Source organism: Pleuronectes platessa, chromosome 9 (genome assembly GCF_947347685.1).
Source record: "Pleuronectes platessa chromosome 9, fPlePla1.1, whole genome shotgun sequence".
In the NCBI taxonomy this organism is placed as follows: domain Eukaryota; kingdom Metazoa; phylum Chordata; class Actinopteri; order Pleuronectiformes; family Pleuronectidae; genus Pleuronectes; species Pleuronectes platessa.
Genome location: NC_070634.1, coordinates 1,403,898 through 1,430,794, shown reverse-complemented (window position 1 = coordinate 1,430,794; position 26,897 = coordinate 1,403,898). Strand labels below are relative to the sequence as shown.

The window sequence follows — 26,897 nt, the reverse complement described above, 5'->3', positions numbered from 1 at the left end:
CTGTATTAAAACTGTTAAAATATATTTCAGTCCATAAACTTTGATAGAAGCATTTGACAGGTATTGAATGTTGAATTGATTTAAGCACACCCATATAGGTTTGTTAACCCATTGACAATACATGAGTTCTGTGTCTCACAATGTGGGTGAGCAAATTCTAGCAAGAATTGAAAATTGTGGAAAAACACATATCCTACTGTTATCCAAAATCACGTGCAATATTTGGTCATTCATGTCGGGGGCGGATGTGGATCAGGAGATTGGCGATTTGATCTAGCTTCCCCATTCTGCATGCTCAAGTGTCCTAAGGCAAGATACTGAGCTCCAAATTGCCCCTTCTCATAGATAAAGTGCTGTACATAGTTGCACTGTATGAATGTGTGTGTGGATGGCAAAAACTGTACTGTAAAGCACTTTGATTGGTTACCAAGTCTAGAAAAGCGCTAAAAATACAGACCAGTTGCTCTCCTAGGAGCTCCAAACCGTTTAGGTCTGGAGAGCTGCTCATTATGTTGCTGTAGGATGGACCTCTGATCAATCCTTGTTACACTTACCACTTTGACAACAGTAGACAGCAGTACTACTTCATGCACTGCTGTCCTTTCAATGTGTCAGATTTACTAACAATGCCTTTGAATATATTGTAAGTCTTTGATTATAAAATGGTGGCCTTCTTTCTACTGCTGAACTAAAGCAGTAACTTAATCAATGTTTCCCTAAAGCCTGTTTCCTGTGATTTTTAAGTTTTTGTGAACTAACCCTTTAAGTATACAGCTTACCTGTATACCATTTAAGGTTATCACTGGACGGCTGAACTATCAACACAAACTATAAACTTGGGGGTGTTTGGATTCATTTTTTTTCCCTTTATACAGCGTACTACTACACTTGAAACACAATTAAGTCACAGTAATTGGCAGTGCATGTCTTCTTGACAGAGAAGGGGTAATGATATTAATAATAATAATAATAATAGTCTTCTCCTCAATTGCAGCCTTTGCATCAGGATTATCTTGGCTGTTTAATTTAGTTTTTAAAGCTCAACTCTTAAATAAATAGCTTTCTGCTATCAGGAGAGAGCTGGGACACAACAGTTGGGCTATTGTCAAATGGCTTTGTAGTTAATGGGTAGTAATTATTGTATTGATGAGTCTTTATGTATTGTGTGTTCTTTAAACTACTCTGACCTGACAGAACTCTGTAGCAATGGGTAATTGGCTGGTTATTAACTGGCTGTAACAAGACAAGAGGTAAATAAAGCAGATTTCAAGTGGCTGTTGTTATGGCTGCCCTATAGGTTTATGTCTTAGCTATTTATTTAAAACAAAATAATCCTTGTCTGTGTTTACTTTTATGTCTCCACTCGACTTCTCCTAACAGCGCTGAGTGTTAGCAATAAAATATACTTTGAAGGGGAAAAAAACGTAGCTCTGCAGAGTGTTAAACTATCATAATGTATAGATGCCTCTGGCTCATGGAGGTAGAGCTGGTTTTTAACTAAGCAGAGAGTTGGCCGTACAAGTCCAGACTCTCCCTTTCTGCATGCCGAACTAACCTTGGGCAAGATGCTGAACCCAATCATGAGAAAGGGCTGCACATTGAAACAATGTGTGAATAGGGGAATGGCAAACCTGTAGAGCCTATTGAGTGGTCATAAAGGCTAAGTGGGTTAAGGCTAACCCTAACCCTAACCCTAAAGGCTGTCTATTAAATGTAAAGTTCATTTTAATGTTGATTTCCGAGTGAGCTGAAACAAAATGTACACTGTTTAGTATAATGTATACAAAAGAAAGCATATTTTAACACTTTTACACTTTTAATTTACAAACTACCCAGGAACTACAGCGGTCACATTAATGTACTAGAGTAAGAATATTAAAAACATTTACATAAAGTATAGCTCCAACTTGTACTTCAGTGCAATACTTCAATCAGTGTATTTAGTTGCTCTCTACTGCTGCTGACAGTTCAGAAATGAGCAAGACTAAACGGTTTAAGTCACCCTTTAAAATAATAGCAGCAGATTTTGTATATTAAATATTGTACATTAGATTTTTTATCAGCTTTGTGTAAAAAATGACTTGAATATCTCAATCGAAAATCAAACTGTTTTCTCTAACCTGTTACAAATCTTAAACACAAACATTCTGTAGGTCTATATGGGAACAACAGAAAGAGAGCAGAGAAAATTAAAGCTATCATGAACCCATACAAACCCAGCTTTCAGGCTGTATTTGTTCAGAGTTATAAATTATAGCTCCATTAAATGTTGTTAAATTAGCAATTCCCGCTTGTAGTGTACCCAGTGATGTACAGACTGCTATCACTGGATTATTGCGATATTCTGATAGGAACCATATCCTGTAACGATGTTAAAATATCTACCAGATCGACTATCATATGCTTCACCCACCTCATATACAGCATTTAGCCAAATCTGCATCTTTGCAAACTGTACCTTTGCTCTATTGGCCTCTTCTATTTGCACATAATTGCACATAAAAAGTTATGTTTATTTTGTGAGCTTTTTTGTAAAATTCCTAATATGTGTACACATACATGGAAAATAAAGCTGATTCTGAGTTGAACTACTGCACAGTGAACACCACTCTCCTCCTCCACTGTAATATTGATCAAGTCTAAATGGGGGGTTTAAGATTACATAACATGCCAAATCCCTACAAACAATCAAATTCATGTTTTCTATTGACACTGTACACAAAGGGGAGATTGATTGATTGATTTTCAAAGTAAAATATCTCAGTGCTTCCAAATAAGAATACAGCTGTTCTACACTCCAGTCATTACAACTATCATCTGATGTTATTCACAACCAGCCTTGATGTCTTTGTAACACTGTAAATTATTTTTGTTAACAGCACAGACCTGATAGGGGCTCCAGCAGGGGCCCTGGGCAGGCTGACGGTCACTCTCCCACCCTCTTCCACATCATGCTGATACAGAGCAGGTTTCATCCTCAGGAAGTCGGGAGCTGTGTGTATGGACACCTGCTGTTGGAGACCGCCGGCACTGTTCCCCCGACTCATTAGCACAAAGGAGTAATCAGTATCTGGTTGAAGCTGAGTGATCAGCTTCCTCTTAAGGTTCCCCTGGACCTCCACACTCTTCTGGTTGTACAATATCTGAAAGCCAGGATGAGGATTTTTTACTAACACAGATACAGGCCAACTGAATATCTAATGTTTACATTGACTGTCTGTGATATGAATTGATTCTTCTTTTGTCTAAATAACCCTGACAAAAATAACTGTTGGAAGTAAAACAGTTAGGTTACAGTGAAATATTTGTGCAAAAAGTTTTATAAAAATTATGAATATCATTATTGTGAAATGGTTCATTCATGATCCATCGTTTCATCCTTGCATTAAACTCACTGATCTTAGAAAAAGTAATTAGCAGTATGGTATGATTTTTCTTGTTGGACGTTACATTAGATATCCGAGGCAGATGTTAGGGGTCAGCAACCTTGACTATCAAAAGATAGCAACAGCAGGATGTAAGATACTGGCAGTGGCAGGTAAGGCGTACATGGAATGCCACAACCAGGTGGCTGGCATAGTTTACTGGAACATCTGCACCGAGTATGGGCTGGAAGTCCGAAGGTAAAAATGGTAGTCACCTCCAAGGGTTGATAAGAAGGACCAAGCTAAGATCCTACACTTCCATATGCTGACAAATAAAATGGTGATGCCTGATCAACCACACATTGTGGTGGTCAACAAACAGCAGAAGAATGCAGTCGAGATAGATGTAGTGATCCCAAGTGACAGTAACATCAAGAGGAGGTATCATGGGAAAATACAAACGATTAAAAGACGATTTAGACTAGACAATATGTGGAAAGTGGTGGCAGTGGTTATTGCTCAATGCACTGCAACTTCAGAAAACGCAATTGCAGTTACAGAAACGTAATTACGTTACAGAAATGAAATTACATTACATAAAATGAAATCGGAAGTGTTGCCCAGACACTGGGCTTTATACGATCTCAAATATGTTGTCTTTAGAGCGTCATGACTTCTCAACGGTCTGAGCTAGAGACATGCCGCTTTCTCCTGTTAAACTGAACAAACAGCGCCAACAAGCAAGCCCCTGTTCGTGAGGCAATGTAGTGTCCATATTGTGCAGGGGTCGGCAACCTTCACTATCAAAAGAGCAATTTTGCCCCCTCTTCCGTGCTCAGATCTCACAGTGTGTCTCTCCGAGCGAGTGAGCAGGGGCGGAGTCCGGGGGCCAGTGTGTTTGTGTGCGCTGTCTGGGAGCACACACACACACACACACACTCTTGCCCGCTCCTGGTATTTCATGATGGCCTGATAAGATGATGATTAAAAAAATTAACGTGATTATATTCACGTTCACGTTAATTATATGAAAAATTATTAGTTAAGTTCACCGTTCGCGAAAAATATGCAAAACACTGTTCAGGAAGCCCATACAGAGGGGCTGAAGAGCCCCATTTAGCCCCAAGCCGCAGGTTTTAGACTTGTGTCTTCTGTGGCAGCAGTGTCCATCACTGGGCGGTTGTGGCTGAGGGGTAGAGTGGTCGTCCTCCAACCTGAAGGTCGGCGGTTCGATCCCCAGTCTGACCCATCTGCATGCCGAAGTGTCCTTGGGCAAGATGCTGAACCCTGAATGGCCCCCCCTAGAATAACAAAGTGCTGCGATAGATGCACTGTATGAATGTTTGTGTGAATGGGTGAATGTAAAACTGTACTGTAAAGCGCTTTGAGTGGTCATCAAGACTAGAAAAGCGCTATATAAATACAAAAAACATTTACCATTTACCACTGTTAGCTGTCCTCTGGAAATTCCATTGTCTTTTTCTGTAATGTAATTTTGTTTCTGTAATGTAATTTCCTTTTTGTAATGTTATTGCATTTTCTGTAATGTAATTGCGTTTCTGTAATGTAATTGTGTTTGCTTAAGTTGCAGTGCGTTGAGCTCTCAGGGCCACCGTATAAACTGGCTCCAGCAGATTTCAGGAATAACATCGTAGATCTCTGTCCAGAGGAGCCCTCATAGAGAACAAAGTCATCATATTCTCTGTTGTTGTTTTTTCTCTTGCCTTTTTATAAGACCTCCATTAGAGTTATTTTGTGTAGTGTAGGTCCAGTTAAATCTTCACTTACTACAAAAATGTTGACCTTTGTGCCTCCTGTGCTGCGCTGTTTATGATTTTGTGAGGCACTCTGTAACTGCTTTTTGCTACAAGGTGCTCAATAAATCAATATACGATTTAGTACGAGCTAGCTGCTTCCGTGTAGCTTCAAGTAGTGGAATTAGCAACGCAGTTCGGAAACAAGACCGGGGAACCGCTGCGCTAAGAAACGATAGGGTTACATTAACATTATGACCCGCTGGGTGTCACTTTATTTTATTGAGTTGCCATCGTACACTGTGTGTGTGAAAAGCCGGGAGCAGGTAAAGAATGAACGTGGACTTGTTCTGAGAACTAATGAGGTAGGCTTCTCTAAGCTCGTCTTCGTTTGCGCCACCTACTGTTCTGGCGCCCAATTGTTTTCCACAACGGAGAACTATAAATCAAAAAGTGTCCGTCCGATCCGTCCGTCCGTAACGGACTCGGAGAAGCATACATTGGCCTTTACACCTCTGATTTTTCTAACTATACGTCGGCATGTCGGAGAGCCTACGGATACCCCTTGGCTGTGATTGGTCCCCTAACGACAATTTCCGAACGACATCATTTCCGGAATCTCAAATTTCCAGACCTCCCACTTCCTGGTGTCAAATCTGCCAGCTGACACGGAAATACGCAAAGTGCATTTCTTTGTCAACATCCCTCAGAGTTCACACAAGAGATGCATATTCTCCCGTCCTCGGCCTCGATTGATTTAGTCGACGTACAGACAGCCTCCGTCTCCTCTTCTGTTGTTGTTCTCGTCTCATAAAATACGTTACAAGCAGGTCCTCATCCATGTCAAGCAGCTCCAGCTCCATCAACAGCCTTTGTCTGTTAGTTGCCATCGTTCACTGTGTGTGAGGAAAGCCGGGAGGAGGTAAATAAACAATCGACGACTTCTACATACAAAGACGTCATGAGGTAGGCTTCTCTAAGCTCGTCTTCGCCAAAAAAAAGCTGCACCACCTACTGTTCTGGCGGTGAATTGTTTTCAGAACCCGTAGCCGTCGGAGAACCATACATGAAAAAGAGTCCGTTGGTTCCTTCTGTCCGTAACGGAGTCGGAGTAGCATATTTCAGCCTTTACTATTATTCATTTGGTGATCCCTGATCATAAACTTTTTCCTTTGCACTTTAGTTTATCATCAGAGCATCATGGTGCCACTGGCTGAGCAGGTCTCATAAACCCTATGAGACACATTTTTATATTGGAATATACAATTTTAATTGACTGGTTGAATGAGCACTGACTACCTGATGACCAGTTATCAGATTAGGGGGGGGAATTTGACTGGCTGGAACAGTGGGCTCATCTTACCTTGAGAGGCACTTGAGATTTGTATGTTTCTGGCACTTCCCAGGTCAGCAGCACAGAGGTTTTCGTCACAGCCTTCACTCCAAAGTTCTTGGTGAACACTGGGGGAAGGTCTGGATGATTATTAGGTGGTTAATTTAATTGTGGAAATTACTTCAATGTTGATGAGTTGGTGCACAAAAGCAAAGAAATGACAGTTGATGTACAAAATAAGTTTTATCTCCATGCACTTTATATTTACAGAGCCCTTTTGGTGACATTCTGGAAAAATAAATTGTGTGTCCAAGAGTTATGAGGCTGTGGGAACAAGATAGTTGGCCACAAGTTATTAATCTGTTCTTTAATACCCCGACCTGCGGACATGGATCTTGGAAGCATCTTGGACTAGAGATGAAACGTGTCACTTAATCACATTATGTAGATTATATAATGAGCTCTAGTTTGACAAACACAGTCTGCACTGACTCTGATTGAGGCCAAATTTTGGTTGATTATTTGCAATTAAGAGTCAAGACAAACATTGTGACCTGTCCTTGCTCGCCTTGAGGCTCCGTGCAAAGCACAGCTAGATATCAAGAGCGCAAGCAGCGTGACTTTGCTCAAATATGATCAATATTAAACTGCTTCAGTCACATTGTCTGGCTGCTCATATAAACTGTTCAATGTATTTTTTTGAACTATATATAGAAACTAATCTTCTCTGTCAGTAAGCTGCCTACAAACGGCAGCTTACTGTTTACAAACCGGTTATTGACTTAATCTATAGATCTGTAAACCATATATATAGATTGGTAAAAAGCTAATTAAATACAAAGTTGTAGAATGCTAGACACAATATAGATTTAACTGTTGAATGTAAATATAAGGGACTCTTGGCAAATGTTGTCATCAATGAAATACTCCAATTCAGATTTACACATGCTTTTTCCCCTCTACTGAGGCTCTGCACTTTCATTCACCTGTTGGTCCAACTGAACAGACTGGAAGGAGGTTTACTGACTCTACCATGTGATCTTCCTTCCCTCCTATTAATGCATGCAGCCTCTACTTTTTTTGCTTTACACCAAACGCTGCGTTCAATTAAATTAAACAACTATTCTGGTAACACTCATGTTTTGTTTGTTTTTGTATATTAGAAGATAACAAAGCCCTAAATGTTGAAATCATGGAGTGATATACAGAGTGCTGAGGTCACAAATGAAGCTGCAATAAGCACAGTACAGCACTGAAAGCACTGATAAAAAGCTTGCACTTCTCACCTGGCATGGAGGTCGACATGGTCCTGCTCTGGATGCTTGGGCTGATGGGACCCCCCCCCCTTACTCGTAAAAGCTTGGACTCTGATGTCGTAGGTTGTGTCAGGTTGCAAACCTTGGACGGTCATCAGTGTTTCTGTGGTATTGTTGGTGTTATTGTGCTGGATATTGATATCACGATACAACACCACGTACTTCACAATTTCCCCATTCCTCTCAGACAGAGGAGGGGGGTCCCAGGCAAGTTGGGTGGAGGTGGCGGTCAATCCCACCACACTCAGATTTTGGGGGTAGCTGCTGGGGATGTCTTCAGGGGTGCTGATCTCCTTCACATATTCCTCCCCATTACCTGCTCGGTTTTTGGCACACAGTTTAAAGATGTAGGTGGCACCCTTGTGGAGGCCGGTGACTGTGAAATGGTCATCGATCTTTCTGAAGTCTTTGATGGTGAAAGCTTCTATCTCTACTCTCTTGTACAACAGCTGGTATCCCACATGCTCCCCAACCATCTCTTTAGGAGGCTGCCACTGGATCAAGGCTGTGTTCCCTATAGTGGTGCTGATCATCATGGTGGGCTTACCAGGAACTAGAACACAAGAAATATTCTCCAGAACATGAAACAATATTTTTTCTGTTCATTTGAAGCAGATTCATTCGCAAATTTCTTGAGTGATGGATTGATATTTTTTGTACAAATCTAGACTGTACATAATTGTAGCTGAAATGTGTTAGAAAGGACAATAAGAACCGCAGACTATTTTTACAGAATTTTTTTCGGGTAAAGACTGCTGGTGAGGTTGTGACTCTGCCTGGATTCAAGGCTTGTGTTTTGCTTGTGGATTCATCTTTTTCATTTTCAGATGCAGAATGTATCATTCCTTCAGGGAGAGCAATTTAATTTGTGGTGTTTATAATGTGTGTATAATTGTAAACTAAACACCCACCTGCTCCTGTGGTGGTGACCACCTTGGCTTTGCTGCGAGCTCCATCACCCTTAGTGGTATATGCAGCCACAGTCAATGAGTAGGTCGTCTCTGGCAGCAGACCTGTTATAATGGTCTCCTGCATGGGTTAGAGAGAGAGAGAGAGAGAGAGAGAGAGAGAGAGAGAGAGAGAGAGAGAGAGAGAGAGAGAGAGAGAGAGAGAGAGAGAGAGACCAACAACATTCAGGTTAGGCAAGATCTTAAGTTAAATGCAAATGTTGTCAGCGGGCCTCGCTGACAACATTTGCATCACACACACAACATACATCAGCTCCCAAAATATTTCACCTGATCTCTTAGGGAAAAAGTCAAGTTCAGGGGAACTTGGAATCCATTTAAATGTAATGCTCGATAGAGCACATGGTTCTTTAATCCGAGCCTACCTAAGAATTTCAGCACACACACACGCATACTCACAAACACATTTTTATATAGTAAGTACATCTTTGGTAGTTTGTGTTTTTATACTTTTATTATCTTCATAATAAATGTTGTGGTTTAACAAATGTTGTCCTCATTAATGTTGCATAAGTGTGAAGTTTGCCAACCTCTACATTGTCAAGAACTTCATATCCTTCAACTTTGCTAACTACTTATGTGGTAATTTAGTTTATAGTTATTAATTAAGTTATTAATCAGAGTTCCTAATTTGTAATAATTACTTTCATGGGACCTAATCAATAAATCCATTCATTTGAAGGGTGGTGCCCCGAGGTATCTTTAATCAATTAAAGTTATTTTTAATATTAATATTGTTAATATTAATATTCAGTATTTTTTCTTGTAACCAAATTTATTGAATGCCCAGGCACACCATTTAATGGTGTCACGCTTAAGGTATCATATGCACAACAAAGGCTATTCTATATGTATGAATTTTTTGCAGCTTAAAGCCTTTTTCATACAAAGATTAATCCCCTATAGGTAATGATAAAAATCAAAAGAAGACCAAAAAATGTATCAAGTAAACAATATAAATAATTCAGATTCTGAAAAAAAAAAAAGGTTATGTATATTTTCATTACGTGTTGTTCAAAGAGCATGTCCAAGAACGAAGGAGTTCAGATATTTCCTGTCTACCTGTTTTCTCTGCAGGACAACACAGGTGAAAGATAAAAGAGAACTGTCGAACTTACAAAGCTTCTAAAGTCTCTTAAAAGCCTCATTATTGTAATCTGCTGGTATTCCTTTTTCAATTTTGTTGAGAGAATTACTTGCATCAGTAGAGAGTAATTCAGTAGAGAGAATTACTTGCATCAAATTGGGCTTTCATGAGTGTTTTTTGAAATGCGGAGCATCAGGAGTCAGAGGGCATGAATTCCCAAGGACTGAACAGATGAAACAATTAAAGACTGAAAATGGAGGGACACTGCTTACTGTGGCTTTAATGAATGTTGGAGAGCAGGTATCGTCACAGTTGAAGATGACAGTTAATTGGCAGACGGAAATTGTGTGGGCAGCCATGGACTATACCAAATCATTATATTTAGAAAGAGAACTCAGTTTCACTAACTATAGAAAAAATAGAGACAGTTTCTTGGCTAAGGTTTAAAGCAGTCATTTCTTGATTAATAATTAATTAGTAATTAACAATTACAAATACAAATAGAATACCCATCAATATATAGCGCTTAACTCTGAAGTCATTTATAGACCTATTCTTTTTCTTTTATTGCAACAATTTGTGTTGTCATCAATGCAAACACTGGCTTGCGGTAAATCCTATAAATAAAACCCTGCTGTTTTCTCGCATGGGGTTCATTCCGACATGATCCAGAGCTTTTCCTAGGGGACTAGCAGGAGAATGTCTCAAGCAAATTACATTTCTGTTCCCTCATACAGCCTCTCCAGATAATTTCAGGGCATGTCTGAAAGCAGTAGATTTGAGTCTACTGAGAGTAGATATGGCTCAAAATCTCAAAGCCACTACCTGCTGACAGCATCAGTTTCAGATTTCCACTTTGCCATTCACATGTGGTGTTGTCTAATTGGCAACATCAGTGACTGGGTAAGAAGCAAAACGACAATCTAAAATTGTTTCAGAGGTGTTGAAGAAGTGTTGCCCAGCCCATAATTAGAAAAAACTGTTTATTTCCCATTACTTCTATCTAATAAGCTGCTAGCTAACAAGCTGTTAACTCATCAAAATGATGTAACACTGTGAAAGGCACTATGAAAAATAAATGATGTGATTTACTGCTACATAAATGCAATAATGCGGGGGATTCTCAAACAACTTGTCTACTACTCCATTTTCATCAGACATTAACATGTTTTTTTGGTGATCACATTACAATCAGATAGAGTTTGACCACATCAAATTACAGGTTTAAAGGTGCCAAAGACACACTGAGGATTGGTCAAACCCCATCCAAGTGTAAATACAAATATGTTGTCAATCCACATACAAACACTATTTTGGTGGAGAAAAGCACATGTGATTGTTTCAAACAATCAAGGAATCAACAGCTAAACAGATCAAATGCATTCGCCTGTAAACAGGGGAATCAGTTATCTTTTTCAGTCACCTATGGGTGGAGAGAAGAGGATATCAATAGAAAAACGAATAGCACACAGCTTCACTGATGGACGGATACATCTACTTCTATTCTTCTTTTGTTTGTTGCTTTTAAGAAAAAGGAGCAGAGGCTACACCATGAGCTGGACTGAGATCAGATCGTGGCAGGTCTCAGTGTGGACAAAGTATTTCAGGTTTAAATGATAACTAAATCTGAATATGATTCACATTTTAGTGTCAGGTATAAAATAGAGTCCAAGTCTCAGGACATATGAAATGGTACTGACCCCAGAAACAAAAGAAGTGTTTGATGCTAGGGAGTTGAGCGAAATATTCTCCCGTGCTCTCAAGCTGACATTGTGTATGCGGCAGAGATCTCATCTTGGCTCTAGGGCCGAGGTGTCCAAACTTAGGCCCGCGGGCCATCTGCGGCCCGCCATCCATTTTAAATTGGCCCGCCAATGCTATACCAGCACTTACTTATAGCACTTTGTAGTTTTGTTCTATTTTTGAGCAAAACTACAATTTACAACTAAATTGCTGGTAAAAAAAAATATATATATATATACTTTTTTTTTTTTTTTTATACCAGCAATTTAGTAGCACTTAAATGGCACTTACTTATAGCACTTTGTAGTTTTGCTCTATTTTTGAAGAAATTAAAAAGTATGGACACCCCTGCTCTAGGGCTTAGAGGGCTTTGAAGGCTTTCTGTAGGATTTCTCACATTGGTTGAACTCTGAAGAGTGGGACTGCTCAGGTCAGGCAAACTAAAGTTGCGACATATGGACATCCTGATCACTTGAAATGTTACTATATATTGGATTGTTGCACCCTGAACATGCTGTAACATCATCGTCTTAACCAATGTGTAGTCGGAAGAGATGTGTCTTTAGGACATTATGGGAAAAAGTGGTTTCACTTTAATGTGCTACAATCAATTACCCACCTTCACAAGCTATTAACATGTAGTCTGTATGATATATCTAATCTGATTATGTTGTCTTTGTACTTAAAGCCAATTATAGTGGGATTCTCATGCTGAACCCTGAATGGCCCCCCATAGAATAACAAAGTGCTGCGATTAGATGCACTGTATGAATGTGTGTGTGAATGGGTGAATGTAAAACTGTATTGTAAAGCACTTTGAGTGGTCATCAAGACTAGAAAAGCGCTATATAAAATACAAAACCATTAACCATTTACATTCGGTTTGGGTTGAGTTTTTGCCAGAGGGCTGGCAGGAGAAACTCCAGAGAACACGCAGAGCCTCTCACTCTGCTGTTAGGTTCTCACATACAGCACCTACAGCAGGGGTCACTAACAGGCGGACCGCTGTCCGCGTTCGGACCCAGAAGCCGTCCCATACGGACCCGGATCTACAGCCAAAACAAAAGGTTATGATTTAAACCCTGACTGGTCGCTTCTATTTGAAACCGGCGCAGCTTTTGTAGTCTTTACGGTAGTGGTTTAGCGGATGAGGAAACGCACAGACCGCGAGTTATGCCATTCCACGTGATATTACTCAGCCAATAAAGTCTGTGCATTCCAGGCGGTTAACATTACAACATTTACTTAACTACAGTGCAGACAGCTGAGAGAGTTAGAGGCAAGTTACACATGAAAAGACAATAGAAAGAAAAAGAAAGATAGCGATACAGGTAGAGAAAACAAAGGGAGAGATACCGACAACTTAGACGGAGAAAGTTGAGAAACACAAGAGTGAGACGGAGAAAGGGAGAGAAACCGAGGAGTGAGACGAAGAAAGGAAGAGAAACAGATGAAAAAAGTGGGGGAGTGGGATATAAGAGGGGAAGAAAGTGATTCTAAAACTGTTCAACTGTTAAGATATGTTGAGATTTATCATCTGTAAAATTGGTTGAGACTTTTGAGTCAAGATGTGAAACAGAAAAATTTAAATTATAGCTTTTGCTCCCTTTATTCTATTTTCTGAAGTTAAGCCCTTTATTTGAACATGCACAATTTTCACATTTTATTTATTTTCTCTTATCTTGAAATGCAGCCCTACTTTTATTAAGTTAATGAGAGAACATTGTACATTTCTGCAATCATACATATATGTTCAGTTCTATGTTACGAGACAATAAATATTGTCAAAACGTTTTTGAATCATACTGAATTCATTAGATTTGACGGTCAGGTAGTGAGTACATGCAGATGTTGATACAACTAATATGCTACTTAAATATATGTATCACACTAAATAGTCAGACATTATGATCTTCCGGACCTTTGCTTCAAGAAATTTTCTCTAACTGGACCTTTTTAAATTTTAGTTCAATACCCCTGCCCTACAGGGAATGTCTTGGGATTATCCATTGCTTAGTACCTGTCTGAAAAGCAGCTATATAGAGTTTACCTGCAAAGGGAACCCAGCTTTATGCTCACAGGGTAGCTCTGGAGACTTTCTTATAGAAAGGACATAAGGTTTATCCATAAAGTTGCAAGATTTGTTTCAACAATATTTGATAGTCAGCCCCCCACATTATTAAGTCAGGCTTAGGTAAGTGAAGTCATGATCAGTGATTACCGTGGTATTGCTGCTGATACTCATTATTGGCTGCTAATTGCAGGATAATTTTCTTGTCACAGAGTGAATTTTTCTGTGATTTTCAATAGGCGAAAGATTCGTTTGGAGTTTTTTTTCAGATCAAATGTGTAAAAAGAGTTTTGAGAATAATTCAATCTGTGATCTGTGCATATCCTGGAATGTGAAAGGTGGAAGATGTACCATTACTTTTCTGCTGGATGCAGTAGTATGTTGACAGAGTTCATGTGATTTCTTTCTATATTTTGCCTATGTTGAGTCCAAAACAAAAACGTAACTCCTGTGATTTTAACCAAATAAAGCCTCTCTCCGCCATCAGTCAGCCATGGTTCCTAATATGTTAAGTAAACAAAAGTCGCCCAATAAAAGTTACACTGGATTTAATTAAAAGACTGTCACAGTACCTTTGCGTCAGGGAGTGAAATGTACACGACGTCTGGCTGGCCATGAGGCTCCCCGTTCTCTAGCCTGGAGTAGACCAGCTGGTAACCTTTGATCTGGCCATGCTGCTTAACAGACAAGGGAGGCTTCCAGGTCACCCTGAGAGCAGTGGAGTTGAGGGTGTCCACCTCCACCTTCCTGGGAGGAGCTCCAGGCACTGCATTACAGCACACATACAGTATACAATGAAAATAGTTTGGCAAAGATAAAGGTTTCATTTTGTGTTACTGTGTTTCCCTTAAATATAAATTAAGAAATAAATATGAGAAAGTATGAGAGCTGAATAGATCTGAATTACAGAAAAAAAATATGATAATTAATATTCTAATAATCATTGAAAATTCCCCCCATAATTTTAGTGTTTTATGTAGGGGATAGTGATTTCTTTTCACCAAGATATTTTTCTTAAAAGATTAAAGTTGTAAATTTATGAGATTTACTACAAATTCTCAAATTCAGAAAGAAAGATATTTCATCTATGAGAAAAAACTATAATTAATACTCTGCCATTGTATGTATGCCTCGCCAACCAGTGCACTTTCATATAATACATTTTTTTCCAGCATCATATGAGCTCACTGGTCCATGACCTTTACCTTTGACCACTGAAATCTAATGTAAGTTTGTCTTTCGTTGTATATGTACTTGTACTGTGCAATGACAATAAAGTTGAATCTAATCTAATCTTTGAGTGCAGCGATAACTGGTCGAAATTGGAAAATGTGTGTCTAATCGAATTACTTTTTAATGTTTGATAATTTTGGTTGTGATAATATTTTTAACGGTATTTAACCGGAACTTCTATAATACAAAGTCCTTACAAAGAACTCCCTCTCAGAATGACAACAATGTCACCATAAAAACCATGCATTCCACGTTATTAGGCTTTCATTCTAAGGTCATGGTTTCGAAATTTGGTATTTTTTATAATTAAACCTCATATTGATCAATTTCCCTATATTTGGCATATAATGAAACATGGGTATTTGTAAAGGAGTAGGTAAGTAAAGGCCAGCGCATGCTTCTGTGTTTTCACGGGCCCGCAAGCGCAAGAGCCCTTACGGGCCCCTTACGTGCTTATGTATCTCTTCTTACGTGCTTATGTGCGTCGCCCAATTTTTCTAACTATACGGCAAAGCTCTGCACGCTGCATACGATCTGCATACGATCTCTTCAGGACAGGGCTTTTGGGGGCGATTGTTCAAACTGCATTTTCACACCGACCACTAGATGGCGCTATCACTGGATACACATTAACATATTTGTTCAAAGGTAATTTTTGGTTGCTATTGGTTTTGAACTCACAACAAGTGGATCATTGAGTCAGCAGCTCAACCCACTGATCCAATCGAATTGACCTTAAACATCAATGACAATTGTATATTTAAAGCGTTTAAAGTTCCCCTTCTGAAAGACACAGAAAATGACAATCTTAAAGTTCTGCCATCAGTTGGACTTGAACCCTCAATCTCTGACTTACTAACCCTCTTCTGTAACCACTAGCCTACCTAAGCTGTTGAACAACATCTTTGAAATGGCTACTATAAACATCTTCCTGTCCCCATCTCCCCCTCTGGCCCCCCTCCTCAGCGTGTGTATCTTCACTAACCACGCACCTGTGACAAAGAGGACCTGAGGAGAAGGTCCGGAACAAAATGCTCTTATCAAAAATCTATAATTCCTGTCCATGAAATGAAAACACTGTGAGAAACACAAGGCTTGGACGAACAAGTACATATATATATTAATATATTTATCCAGAAGTAATTTTTGGCGTCTATTGGTTTTGAAGTCACAACCATTGGATCACTGAGTCAGTGTTAGACCCACTAATCCAATCACATTGACTTTAGATATCATTGACAGTTGATTATTTAAAGAATTCAACAGTTCCCCCCTGAAAGACAAAGACAAAAATTAAACGTTTTTGTCTTACCGCCACTGGGACTTGAAACCTCCACCTCTGTGTTACTGTCCCTCTTCTCTAATGACTGAATTACCTACAGGGCTGATTAGCACCTGTGCAGTAGTCTAAAAATAGATCTGACTGTCCCTTTTGGCCCCTCCCTCTGCGTGTGTGACTCCCTGATTACAGCAGGTTTGTCGTGAGAGAGGGAGACATCAGACCTCAGGAGAAGGTCCCGAACAAAATGCTCTAATTAAAAATCTATAACTCCTGTCCGTGAAAGGAAAACACCGTGAGAATCACATGGTTTGGACGAACAAAAACATATTTATATTATTATTTAGAGCCAAAAAATGAGGCCATGCGAGCATTTTAGAAACGTACTTCTCATTTCATAAATTCTCCTCCGAGAATTATCATTACTTTAATGGAAGAGACATTTTTTCACACTCTAGCACCATCATCAAACAAATACTTGTTACTCAAAAACTATAAGTCCTATCTGGAAAATGAAAACATTTTGAGAATCACAACAGTTTACACTACAACCAGATATATTTTTTATTCGTGAGAGCTGAGAAATGGAGCCGTGGGAGCAGATTACCACCTGTGCAGTCTAAAAATAGATCTCACTGTACCTTTTGGCCCCTCCCTCTGCGTGTGTGACTCCCTGATTACAGCAGATGTGTCGTGAGAGAGGCAGACATCAGACCTGAGGAGAAGGTCCTGAACAAAATGCTCTAATTGAAAATCTATAACTCCTATCTGTGAAAAGAAAACACCGTGAGAATCACAATGCTTGGACTAAAAAGTACATATCTATATTATTGATTAAAGTAAAAAAATGAGGCCGTATGAGCAGTTTAGAAACGTACTTCTCATTTCATAAATTCTCCTCCTAAGATTTTCATTAGTTTTAATGAGAGAGACATTTTTTCACACTCTAGCATCGTAAGAAACCATAAGTTCTATCTGATAAATGAAAACATTTTGAGAATCACAAGAGTTTACACTACAACCAGATATATTTTTTATTCGTGAGAGCTGAGAAATGGAGCCGTGGGAGCGATTTACGTTTTATTTTTCAGTTTTAATCTTTTCAGAAAAATCTTAAGAATTAACATGGGGCTCCAATGGGAGAAGGATCCGGAAATAATTCCTCGATTTTTCGATGCGGATATAAGCACAGGTCCGAGACATTTGAGAGTAACATGTCTGCGAAGGAAACAATCTCACCACCTCAAATATATAAAAATCATGTCTGAGGACCTCCGTTTGGGGATTTGAGAGCAGTTTTAGTGACAAAAAAACGGTCTAAAAACACTGATTTTCAGCCTCTCGCTCTTTTGGTAAAGCGAGCTTGAGTCCCATTGTACGTTTTTGGCAACGTTATCGCGATTTTTGTGCGAACCGGGGGACGAATCAAAAATCTGAATAATAGCACACCGATCGACGTAATTCCGCAGGTTTATTTGTAGGTCTCGTGAACGTGCGACAAAATTTGTGGGAGGAGAAGCGTTTCGAAATTTTAGGAAGAAGAAATAAGAACTAGAAAATTCCTCCTGCCGAGAAATTTCGAATGGGTGCCTAGAATTTGCCGGTTCCAGACTAAATATTTTTATTTTTTTGGGAAGAGAGACAGACTGTGTCAATTTGAGAGAGAGACAGAGAGAGACCCAGAGAGAGAGAGAGATAATGGCTGGTATAAAGAGAAAGAAAGAGAGACAGAAAGACTGGCTGCTTTAAGAGAGAGATAGTAAGATCCAGAGAGAGAGAGACTGGTTTAAAAGAGAGAGAGAGAGAGAGAGAGAGAGAGAGAGAGAGACTGGTTTAAGAGAGAGAGAGAGAGAAACTGGCTGGTATAAAAGAGAGAGCGACAGACTTGATCAGTAGCTTGCACTATCGCTAACACTGCATACACACTCACCCTCTGGGTCTCTATCCCTCTGCCCTACTGACTGGACCACCTATATTAATTATTAACACCTGTGCAGTAGTTTATTTATAGATCTCACTCTCCCCTTTCCCCTTTTGGCCTCCCTCCTCAGCGTGTGTGACTCGCTAATTACCGCAGGTGTGCGAGAATGAGAGGGAGACGTCAGACCTCAGGAGAAGGTCCCGAACAAAGCGCTCTAATTCAAAATCTATAACTCCTACCCGTGAAATGAAAACACCTTGACACTACAACCGGCTTGACACTACAACCGGATATATTTTTTATCCGTGAGGGCTAAGAAATGGAGCCGTGGGAGCGATTTACGTTTTATTTTTCAGTTTTAATCTTTTCAGAAAAATCTTCAGAATTAACATGGGGCTCCAATGAGAGAACGATCCGGAAATAATTCCTCGATTTTTCGATGCGCATATAAGCACAGCTCCGAGAGATTTGAGAAGGAAACAATCTCACCACCTCAAATATCTAAAAATCATGTCTGAGGACCTCCGTTTGGGGATTTGAGAGCAGTTTTAGTGACGAAAAAAGGGTCTAAAAACACTGATTTTCAGCCTCTCGCTCTTTTGGTAGAGCGAGCTTGCGTCCCATTGTACGTTTTTGGCCACGTTATCGCGATTTTTGTGCGAACCGGGGGACGAATCAAAAATCTGAATAATAGCACACCGATCGACGTAATTCCGCAGGTATATTTGTAGGTCTCGTGAATGTGCGACAAAATCTGTGGGAGGAGAAGCGTTTTGAAATTTTAGGAAGAAGAAATAAGAATAATAAGCACCACGGAATAGTAATATGTAATGCTTTGCATGGCGCAGCGCGCCATGCAAAGCATTGTGCCGCCTAGTGGCAGGCACCACTAGGCGGCACCCATAATAAGTATACAGAATAGTAATATGTAGTGCATTGCATGGCGCAACGCGCCATGCAATGCAATGCACTGCCTAGTGGTGCCTAGTAGCGCTGTCTAGTGGTGCCATAATAAGAAGCACCACGGAATAGTAATATGTAATGCAGCGCTAGCAGGTTAGCAGCCGCGGGTAGCATGTAGCCTAGCTCATTAGCCTAAGCTAACTAGTTAAATTTGAGCTCTGCGGGCGTGGATCAGCTGTCGGTCTTCACTCGCACTCCTCCTCTTTGCCCATTTATTGGTTAGCCAGGAACGAGGAGGAGTCAGCACCTTGCAAGATGGTGTCGGGTGAACGCCTACTACAAGCCTCATTTTCACTCTGCAGAAACCAACGGGTGACGTCAGAGAACCTCCGTCCACTTATATATACAGTCTATGGGCAGAACGTGTTTGAAAGCTCCCAGTGACCTTTGACCACCAAATGTCATCTATGAGTCACGCGAATTGTGCCAGATGTAATGAAATACCCTACGGGCATTGCGAAAATATCAAAATCACTGGAAGTTAAGGTCACTATGACCTTGATCTTTGACCAACAGGCTAAAAAATATAATCAGTTCATCTTTGAATCCAAGTGAATGTCTCAACAAAATTTAAAGACATTCCCTCAAGTTGATCTTAAAATAATACGTTCTAGATAATCATGAACATACTTGGTGAGAGCACAGTGACCTTGACCTTTGGCCACCAAAATCAAATCAGTTCATCCTTGAGGTTATTATTTGTACCAAATTTGAATTCCCTCAAGGCATTCTTGAAATAATTCATATCAGGTAAAAGCCAAGGGTGACAATCAATCAGATTGATAAATGAGAACCTGTGAACATGACACTTGTTTTTGCTTGACCTAACTGTAATTCATGTAATAAATGAATGAGTGTACCCTCGATCACAAACAGTCATGATCTGTTGAGCTGTATAAACCATGGTATCTGCCATACTTATTCTGTATATAAGTCAGAAAAGCAATAACAAAAAAAGTGTGTTGTGTTTGTATCATGTTGTTTAAATTCAGCAGGTTATTAAAGAATTACAAATCATGTTTATTGAAGAATTTTCTTTCATGGTGTCCATGAAAGCTGATGATGCAGGATGACATCACTGACACTGTCTTGTGTAAGACTTACCTTTCATTAAATGTGGCTTTATGTTTACTCTTCTTAGATTATTCTTAATAAGTTACTTTAAACATGAAACAAACCAGAACTAGGATTAAACAATGTATCATTTTTCTTTTTACATAGTCCAAATAACTGAACATATGTTGAAGCGGTGTTAAAAGGCTGCAGTACTTACTGGATTGGGCAGTTCTGGTCTCAATTGGCTTGGTAAAGACTCCTAAACCCATCTCCGATCGTGCTGCCAGGGAAAACATATAGACTGTGTCCGGCTTCAGACCATCAACTGCGTAGAAACCCGCAGGCTCGAAAGTGACGTGATGCTGGGGAGAGCAATGAGTGAAAACACACCCACACAAAAAGGATTCTTGTCAAAGAATATATTAACTATCCATCTTATCTTGTCACATGTTTCCAGAGAAATGTTAATACGATGCAGGTGTAGTTTAGCTTTAAGTTTAAGTCTGTTTGTGCAAATCAGCTCAATAAATAAAAACCCATGTACCCGTTTCAGCACTAATATCGTTCCCATCAAAGTTTCAGACTGGAAGGAAAATGTTTTCAAGGTGGTGTTTACCTTGTCTGTAGGGTTGTTGGCCTCCCAGTAGAGCAGCTCAAAGCTAATGATGAGCTCCTGAACTGGCCAAAGCCATAACAGCATGATGCGTGAATCCAGTTCTGCTTCAGCCTCAAACCCAGACGGCTGAGCTGGAACTGGAGGCAGAAACAGAGAGCAGATGAGGTTCAAAGAGCTAAATAGAAATAGAGGCAGGCAATGAAGGATGTATTTATAGTTGGAAATAAAAAGCAATGAAATCAGATCTTGATTAGAGTTCAGTCAAAGAGAATGTGAAAGGCTGCAGTCAATACTCCATAATTCCAACAGCAACCAAGCTAATGAGGGGGATGTCACTTAGCTAAGAATCTTATCATCAGTTGTATAATGCCCTTAAATGCCAGGCATTTACTAAACTATGTTAATATGATCATCATTACAGCCATTCATGGATTCTGCTATTTGATACAAGGTCTTGCTGAAGTGGGACTCCAGTCAAGCTAACACACTCCATGATGCACAATATGTCTTCATAAGTAACGTTGAAATGTTATTTTGCTAGTTTACATTACACTCTAAAATACAATTCACAGTGAGCTGCTAATATATGTTGCCCTCTATCTGATTGCACCAACTACAACAGCCTTACACAACACTCTAAGTTTACAAATTTAGCAATAACAAAAGTAATATGTGAACAAGTGACAAAACCTAAAATGAATGATACATTCCAAAGAAAAAAAAAAAAGCCTCCCAGACTGTTAATGGTTCTGTGTGTAGAATTTAATAACTTCTAGTGTTGAAGTTGCATGTTTCAGCAAACAGCCCACTGCATGAAAATACAAATTTGTGTCACTAAGTGTCGCAGGAAATTTTGTGAGAATTTTTGGTTAACGGCTGTTCACAGGAATCTGCAGGCAGCACAGAAAACTATTAGGAATTGACGCGGGTTTACCAGTTTCTGGCACTTTTACAAGCATGATGATGTTGGGAGGTGACCCCCCTGCTCCTAGGCCTTGGGGAGGCTTTCACTTGCAAATGACAATGCTCTGAGCTGTGCAGAGTGGCATGATTACAGTTACTTTTTCACTTGTGTTGGTTAAATGCACAGTGGATGTGTTAACCACACATCTACCAGCAAGCCCTTCAACAGGAAGAAATTATGCTGGGTATTATGATTCTGTGCCCTGTAAGCTCAAAACTTCTACTGGCTTTCCATCAAATGTCTGTCCTCCCAAAATACTGGCAAATGCAGTAACATATGAACATGTCCATGGCAAACTAAGCTGTTGACTCTGCGGAAATTCCCTCATAATTTGAACTTAATTGTCTTTTGTTGTTATTAAACTTTGTCAGTATTCCATTAAAACACGCAACAATTGTATCCAAAACGACTTACAATAAGTGCATTCAATTATGAGGGTACAAACACAGAACAGACATAATCAGGTTAGTACAATTACTTAACACCAGAAAGAATAAACGGGTCCTTAGTCACTTACTCACCCCATATAAAAGTACAATTTAAAAACTGTTATAACTGCTGCTTTAAGATGAAAAGAACATTTGTGAAGATTTACTCTGAAAACCTCACGTCACTCGTTCGTGTCATCACCTGATGGGCTCGTCCAATCACAGCCTCGTGAATGCAGTGTATGTCTCCCGCAGACATGAAACTACCGACTCGTGTTTGGCTTGGTCCGAACGAGTGACTCTGTTTTCGGTGTAAATAACTTGCTGAAGTTGACACCACACTGTTTCCCTGGAGGAGAAGATGAGTGCGTTGGAAAGTAAAACTGCTGGCCCAGTGTGGACGAGGCGAAGCGGAGAGGATGGGCCAGCTAGAGAGAGAAGCCATCGCTAACTGCTAAGCTAACTCTTAGATCTGAAAAGCGTGTTAACAACTGTGGGATTAGCGAGAAAGTTGCTAAAAGTAGAATAAAGAATCGAGTGCTTTAGCGGAAGTAGTGCATGTTTAAATAGGTATTAACTGTTAAGTTTTTACATAAACATGACTTTCTCTACGGCTGTATTTGGTAGGAAGCTCTCCGTCTCTTCACAGCTCTGATGCATAAAGCCGGCGCCACAAAGCAGAGCGAGGGTAAGATTAAAGAAGATACGCGCTGTGCTGTTTAAAATACATTCTCCAGGTTTACTTTATCTGATCCATTTTAATCATTGTGTTTTCACATCCTGATTGCTGCACACAAGGAGGCCGTCACTGCCGAGACTCGCTGAATGTCCGGATTTGCAGTGCGGAAAACAACGGCATTGTATGTAAGTAACTGTTTAGGATATTTTTTTTGCTGTGGATCTTCCAAAGGTGATCCAGCGAGGCTATTTCCGTTTATTAATAATATACTCATGTTACTCAAGTTGTTTTCCAGCTGCCTGTACTATGACGTACTAAGACCTACTATGAGCCAGTATGAAGGAGCTTCCAGTACATTCAACTAGACCTTGCATCAGCATTGAGGAGTTCAGGAGTTGTCGGAGAAGAAAGAGGGTAAGGTTAGATTCATTAAATAATTTTTCAGATACATGTGTAGGTGTATATTGTCATTTAACTGTGCTAATTGTACTGATTGTGTTTACAGCTGATTGAAGTGGGACAGATGACATGGATCCATCCTTCCACAGCCAGGAGCTCACCGACCTGTATGCCACACTTCAAATAAGACTAGAGGCTACACTGGATCTCACAGCTACACACCACAGACGTCTACACACTGGGGCAGATTCGGACAGAGTCCCACAAAGAACGTATGACCCAGAGGCTGCAAAGAGACATTTCAAGCTTCACCTGATTAGTTTTTCACTGGCTAGGCCAGTTGTGTTTGTACAATATTTGTGCTGTAAGTAAATAAAGCTTTGACTCATCATATACCTTGTTCATGTTTCTTTCCCTGTACAATATGTTCAACATATAACATCAAGCATCACATGAATGAATGTATAATCTTCATTAACTGCAGTGCTTTTGGTAAAGGCTTACTAATAATTAATAATATATATAAACATATACATTATTAGTAACAACTATATATTGATTTTACTATTAATATTGTGTGGGAGGGGTTTACCCACGTGTGTACTGCAGTGACCCAGGGTGACCAATAGAAACACTCCTACCAGCCAATAACAAGTGACTTTTCGTTTGAAGGGTCTGTGGTCTCCTCCAATGGTGAATCGAGAGAGGCTCTTAACAACAACGGCGGCTTCGCGACCCCCAACCCGCTGTTCTCCCCCTTTCTTCTCCAGACTGCACTTTGGTGCAGGTGTTAAATGGACTGTATTATTATATCGCTTTTCCACTTAAAGCACTTTACAGTATACGTTGCATGCAAGCATTAATTCATAAAGCACTTCTATATGCAGTTCTTTAAACTGTGAAACCATTCATAGACTTTATGCACAGCTGTCAGGAGCAATTTGAGGTTCAGAATCTTGTCCAAGTACATCCGTCCCAGTGTTGTTTGAAGTTACCAGTAATGAAGCAGTGATTTATTTTGCCTGAACTGCTGATTCACACCACACACACACAGCCCATTGCTCCTTATGATATGATATCATGTACAGCTACATAATAGAGGGCATGGGTTGTGAAAATTTCCCCTTAATCCCAGAGATGTGTAGAACCAGCCAACTCTTCTAACTCTGATACAGTTACTACTAGACTTTGTTATATGCACTCAAGTGAAAATGATTTATTTGAGCTTGTAGGGGTGCTCAGCTCTATTCCACAAATAAATAAAGTGGGGTGGCTGATTCTTGATGGCTTTATCTTCTACTGCAATTCTGCTGTGGCGACAAAATAATCCATGCAAGTTTAACCTATGAAGATAACTTGTTGTTGATGTTTCCAGTAACCACAGTGTAGCCAAGAACAGTTACTCTCAACTATTTGTTATAGTGTAGTATTGCTGCCAATATACAAAGAAGTCTATATCCTTCATATACTAACAATACATACATGTGCCATTAGACTTTAATCAAACTGCCAAGATTATTATTAATGTATAACTTCTAACCTTTGTTAGAATTGTTCTGCAGGTAGGCCTATTAGATGTGATCACTGTCACTTGCTTTTAATTTAATCTTACCTCATGAATTTTGGATTACAAGCAAAGCAAAGGGCAGCTTTAAAAGTTTGTGTGACTCATCAGGGTCAAACCTCTAAACTCACGTGCTGCACATAAAACATATATACTTGAAAGCAGAATATTAAAATTATGAAGATTTTCTTAGAAGTTTGCTAACCTAAATTACAATAAATGGAGGATCATACATTTACAACAGATGAAACAAGGGAGCATATACCAACGTCATCAAAGAAGCGAAACTTTAGGTTACTGTCGTAACCCCGGGTTCTCTGAGTAGCATGAGTGAGATGCCTCACTATATCCCTATGGGATACGCCCCTTGCACGTATTCACAGAAGCACTTATACCAATTCGCCAGCCCTGACGTCCGCGTCAAGGTGCCGCACCTTAAATACGGTGGACGCGGCGTCACACGTCATTCAAAACAAGCACACCTCTTCTCGCTTCACCCCAGTAGCAAGAAGGGGGGTCTGGTGAGACATCTCACTCATGCTACTCAGAGAACCGGGGTTACGACAGAAACCTAAAGTTCTCTTTCTTACCATTCGTTTCGATGTCTCACTATGGGATATGGAGACTCCCGAATTGCCAGATAATTTTGTCTCAGTGACTGACCGCCAGTCCCCCCTTCACTTAGAGGTGAGATCCACATTGGAGCCCACGCTCAAGACAGCGTGGGTCAGGCCAGGGGATGTGACATAAAACCTGTAGTACCTCGCTAATGTGAGGGGAGAAGACCAGCTAGCTGCAGCGCAGATGTCTTGGATAGAGATTTCCTTGATCAGGGCCCAAGAGGTCGCAAGACCTCTAGTAGAATGTTTAGCTGTAGCCAAATCCAATAACAGAGCCACCTTCAAGGATAACGTTTTCATGTCCACGTTATCCAATGGTTCAAAAGAATGACTAGAGAGGGCTCCAAGCACCACAGATAAATCCCAAGACGGTGACATAGTCTTAGAGATGGGCAGCAACCTCCGTGCACCCTTCATAAAACTACAAACCAGGGGGTGTTGACCCACTGGTTTTCCATAAAATCCAACATGGCAAGCAGAATGTTGTGTTAACAACATTCTGTGATAATCCAGTCAGGCTCAGATTAAACCAACCACGGGCCAAGCCCACAGGGCGAGGCGCTCCGGATGAGGGTGAAATATCTGTCCGCGCGCCTGGGAGATCAGGTCCCTGCGTAGCAGGAGAGGCCATGGGTGACGGTGGAGGACATGTCTCACTTCTGCCAGCCAGTGTATGGACTGCCAGTGAGGAGTGATCAAAATTAGTGACAGACGATTCTCCCGCACCCTGAGCAGTGTCGGGGGAATCAAAGCCAGAGGTGGAAAAGCGTTAAGCGGGAAACGCGGCCACTCGTGAGCGAACGCATCCAGCCCCAGCGGTGCGCTCTGGTCGTGCAGGGAGAAGAACAGTGGGCACTGTGTGTTCCCCCTCGACGCAGACAGATCCACTGTCGCACGGCCGAAATGTGACCAAATCTGAGCTACTACAGCCGGGTGAAGTTTCCACTCCACGTAGAGAGGATTTCCCCTGGACAAAAGGTCCGCACCCACATTCTGAATTCCGGGAACGTGCGTCGCTCTCACTGAAAGGAGATGCACCTTGCCCCATAATATCAGTCTGCGTGCAAGAGTGTGTAACTGTAGAGAACGTAGACCCCCCTGACGATTGATATACACCACCATGGTCGTATTGTCCGTCCTCACTAACACATGATGTCCCCGGAGGAACGGCAGAAAATGTTTCAGCGTCAGAAACACTACCATGAACTCCAGATAATTTATATGGGCATGTTTGAGATCCGTGCTCCACATCCCATTCGCAGATCTGCCCTCAAACACAACGCCCCAGCCTGAAAGGCTGACGTCTGTTGTCATCACTTTTCTGGCAGATATTGCGCCCATGCGCACTCCTGCTGTCAACATAGAAGGGTTTTGCCATGGTCGCAGCGCAAGGGCACAGTACGTGCAAACCGTTACACTGCGGCGTCTGTGGCGCACAGGATCCAGTCTGAGAGAAGCCACCCAAAGCTGGAAATCTCTCATGTACAGCCTGCCCAGCCTCACCAATATTGTTGAGGCCATCAGTCCCAGTAACCTGA

At 40.5% G+C, this 26,897-nt stretch overlaps 1 protein-coding gene and 1 long non-coding RNA gene across 2 annotated transcripts in view; one reads left to right on the top strand and one right to left on the bottom strand.

The window, feature by feature from the left end:
• Nucleotides 1-26,897, bottom strand: part of ptprfa (protein tyrosine phosphatase receptor type Fa) — a 231,113-nt gene that overhangs the window by 65,217 nt on the left and 138,999 nt on the right. Inside the window, 9 exon segments of the mRNA XM_053430630.1 lie at nucleotides 2,887-3,143; nucleotides 6,483-6,580; nucleotides 7,739-7,796; nucleotides 7,798-8,321; nucleotides 8,680-8,797; nucleotides 10,657-10,677; nucleotides 14,210-14,403; nucleotides 20,307-20,451; nucleotides 20,706-20,842. Coding sequence (XP_053286605.1) covers nucleotides 2,887-3,143; nucleotides 6,483-6,580; nucleotides 7,739-7,796; nucleotides 7,798-8,321; nucleotides 8,680-8,797; nucleotides 10,657-10,677; nucleotides 14,210-14,403; nucleotides 20,307-20,451; nucleotides 20,706-20,842 — 1,552 coding nt within the window.
• LOC128448083 (uncharacterized) lies at nucleotides 22,317-23,566 on the top strand. The gene is made up of 4 exons (XR_008339702.1): nucleotides 22,317-22,785; nucleotides 22,896-22,961; nucleotides 23,061-23,190; nucleotides 23,282-23,566. It is a non-coding gene; the product is annotated as an uncharacterized LOC128448083 (long non-coding RNA).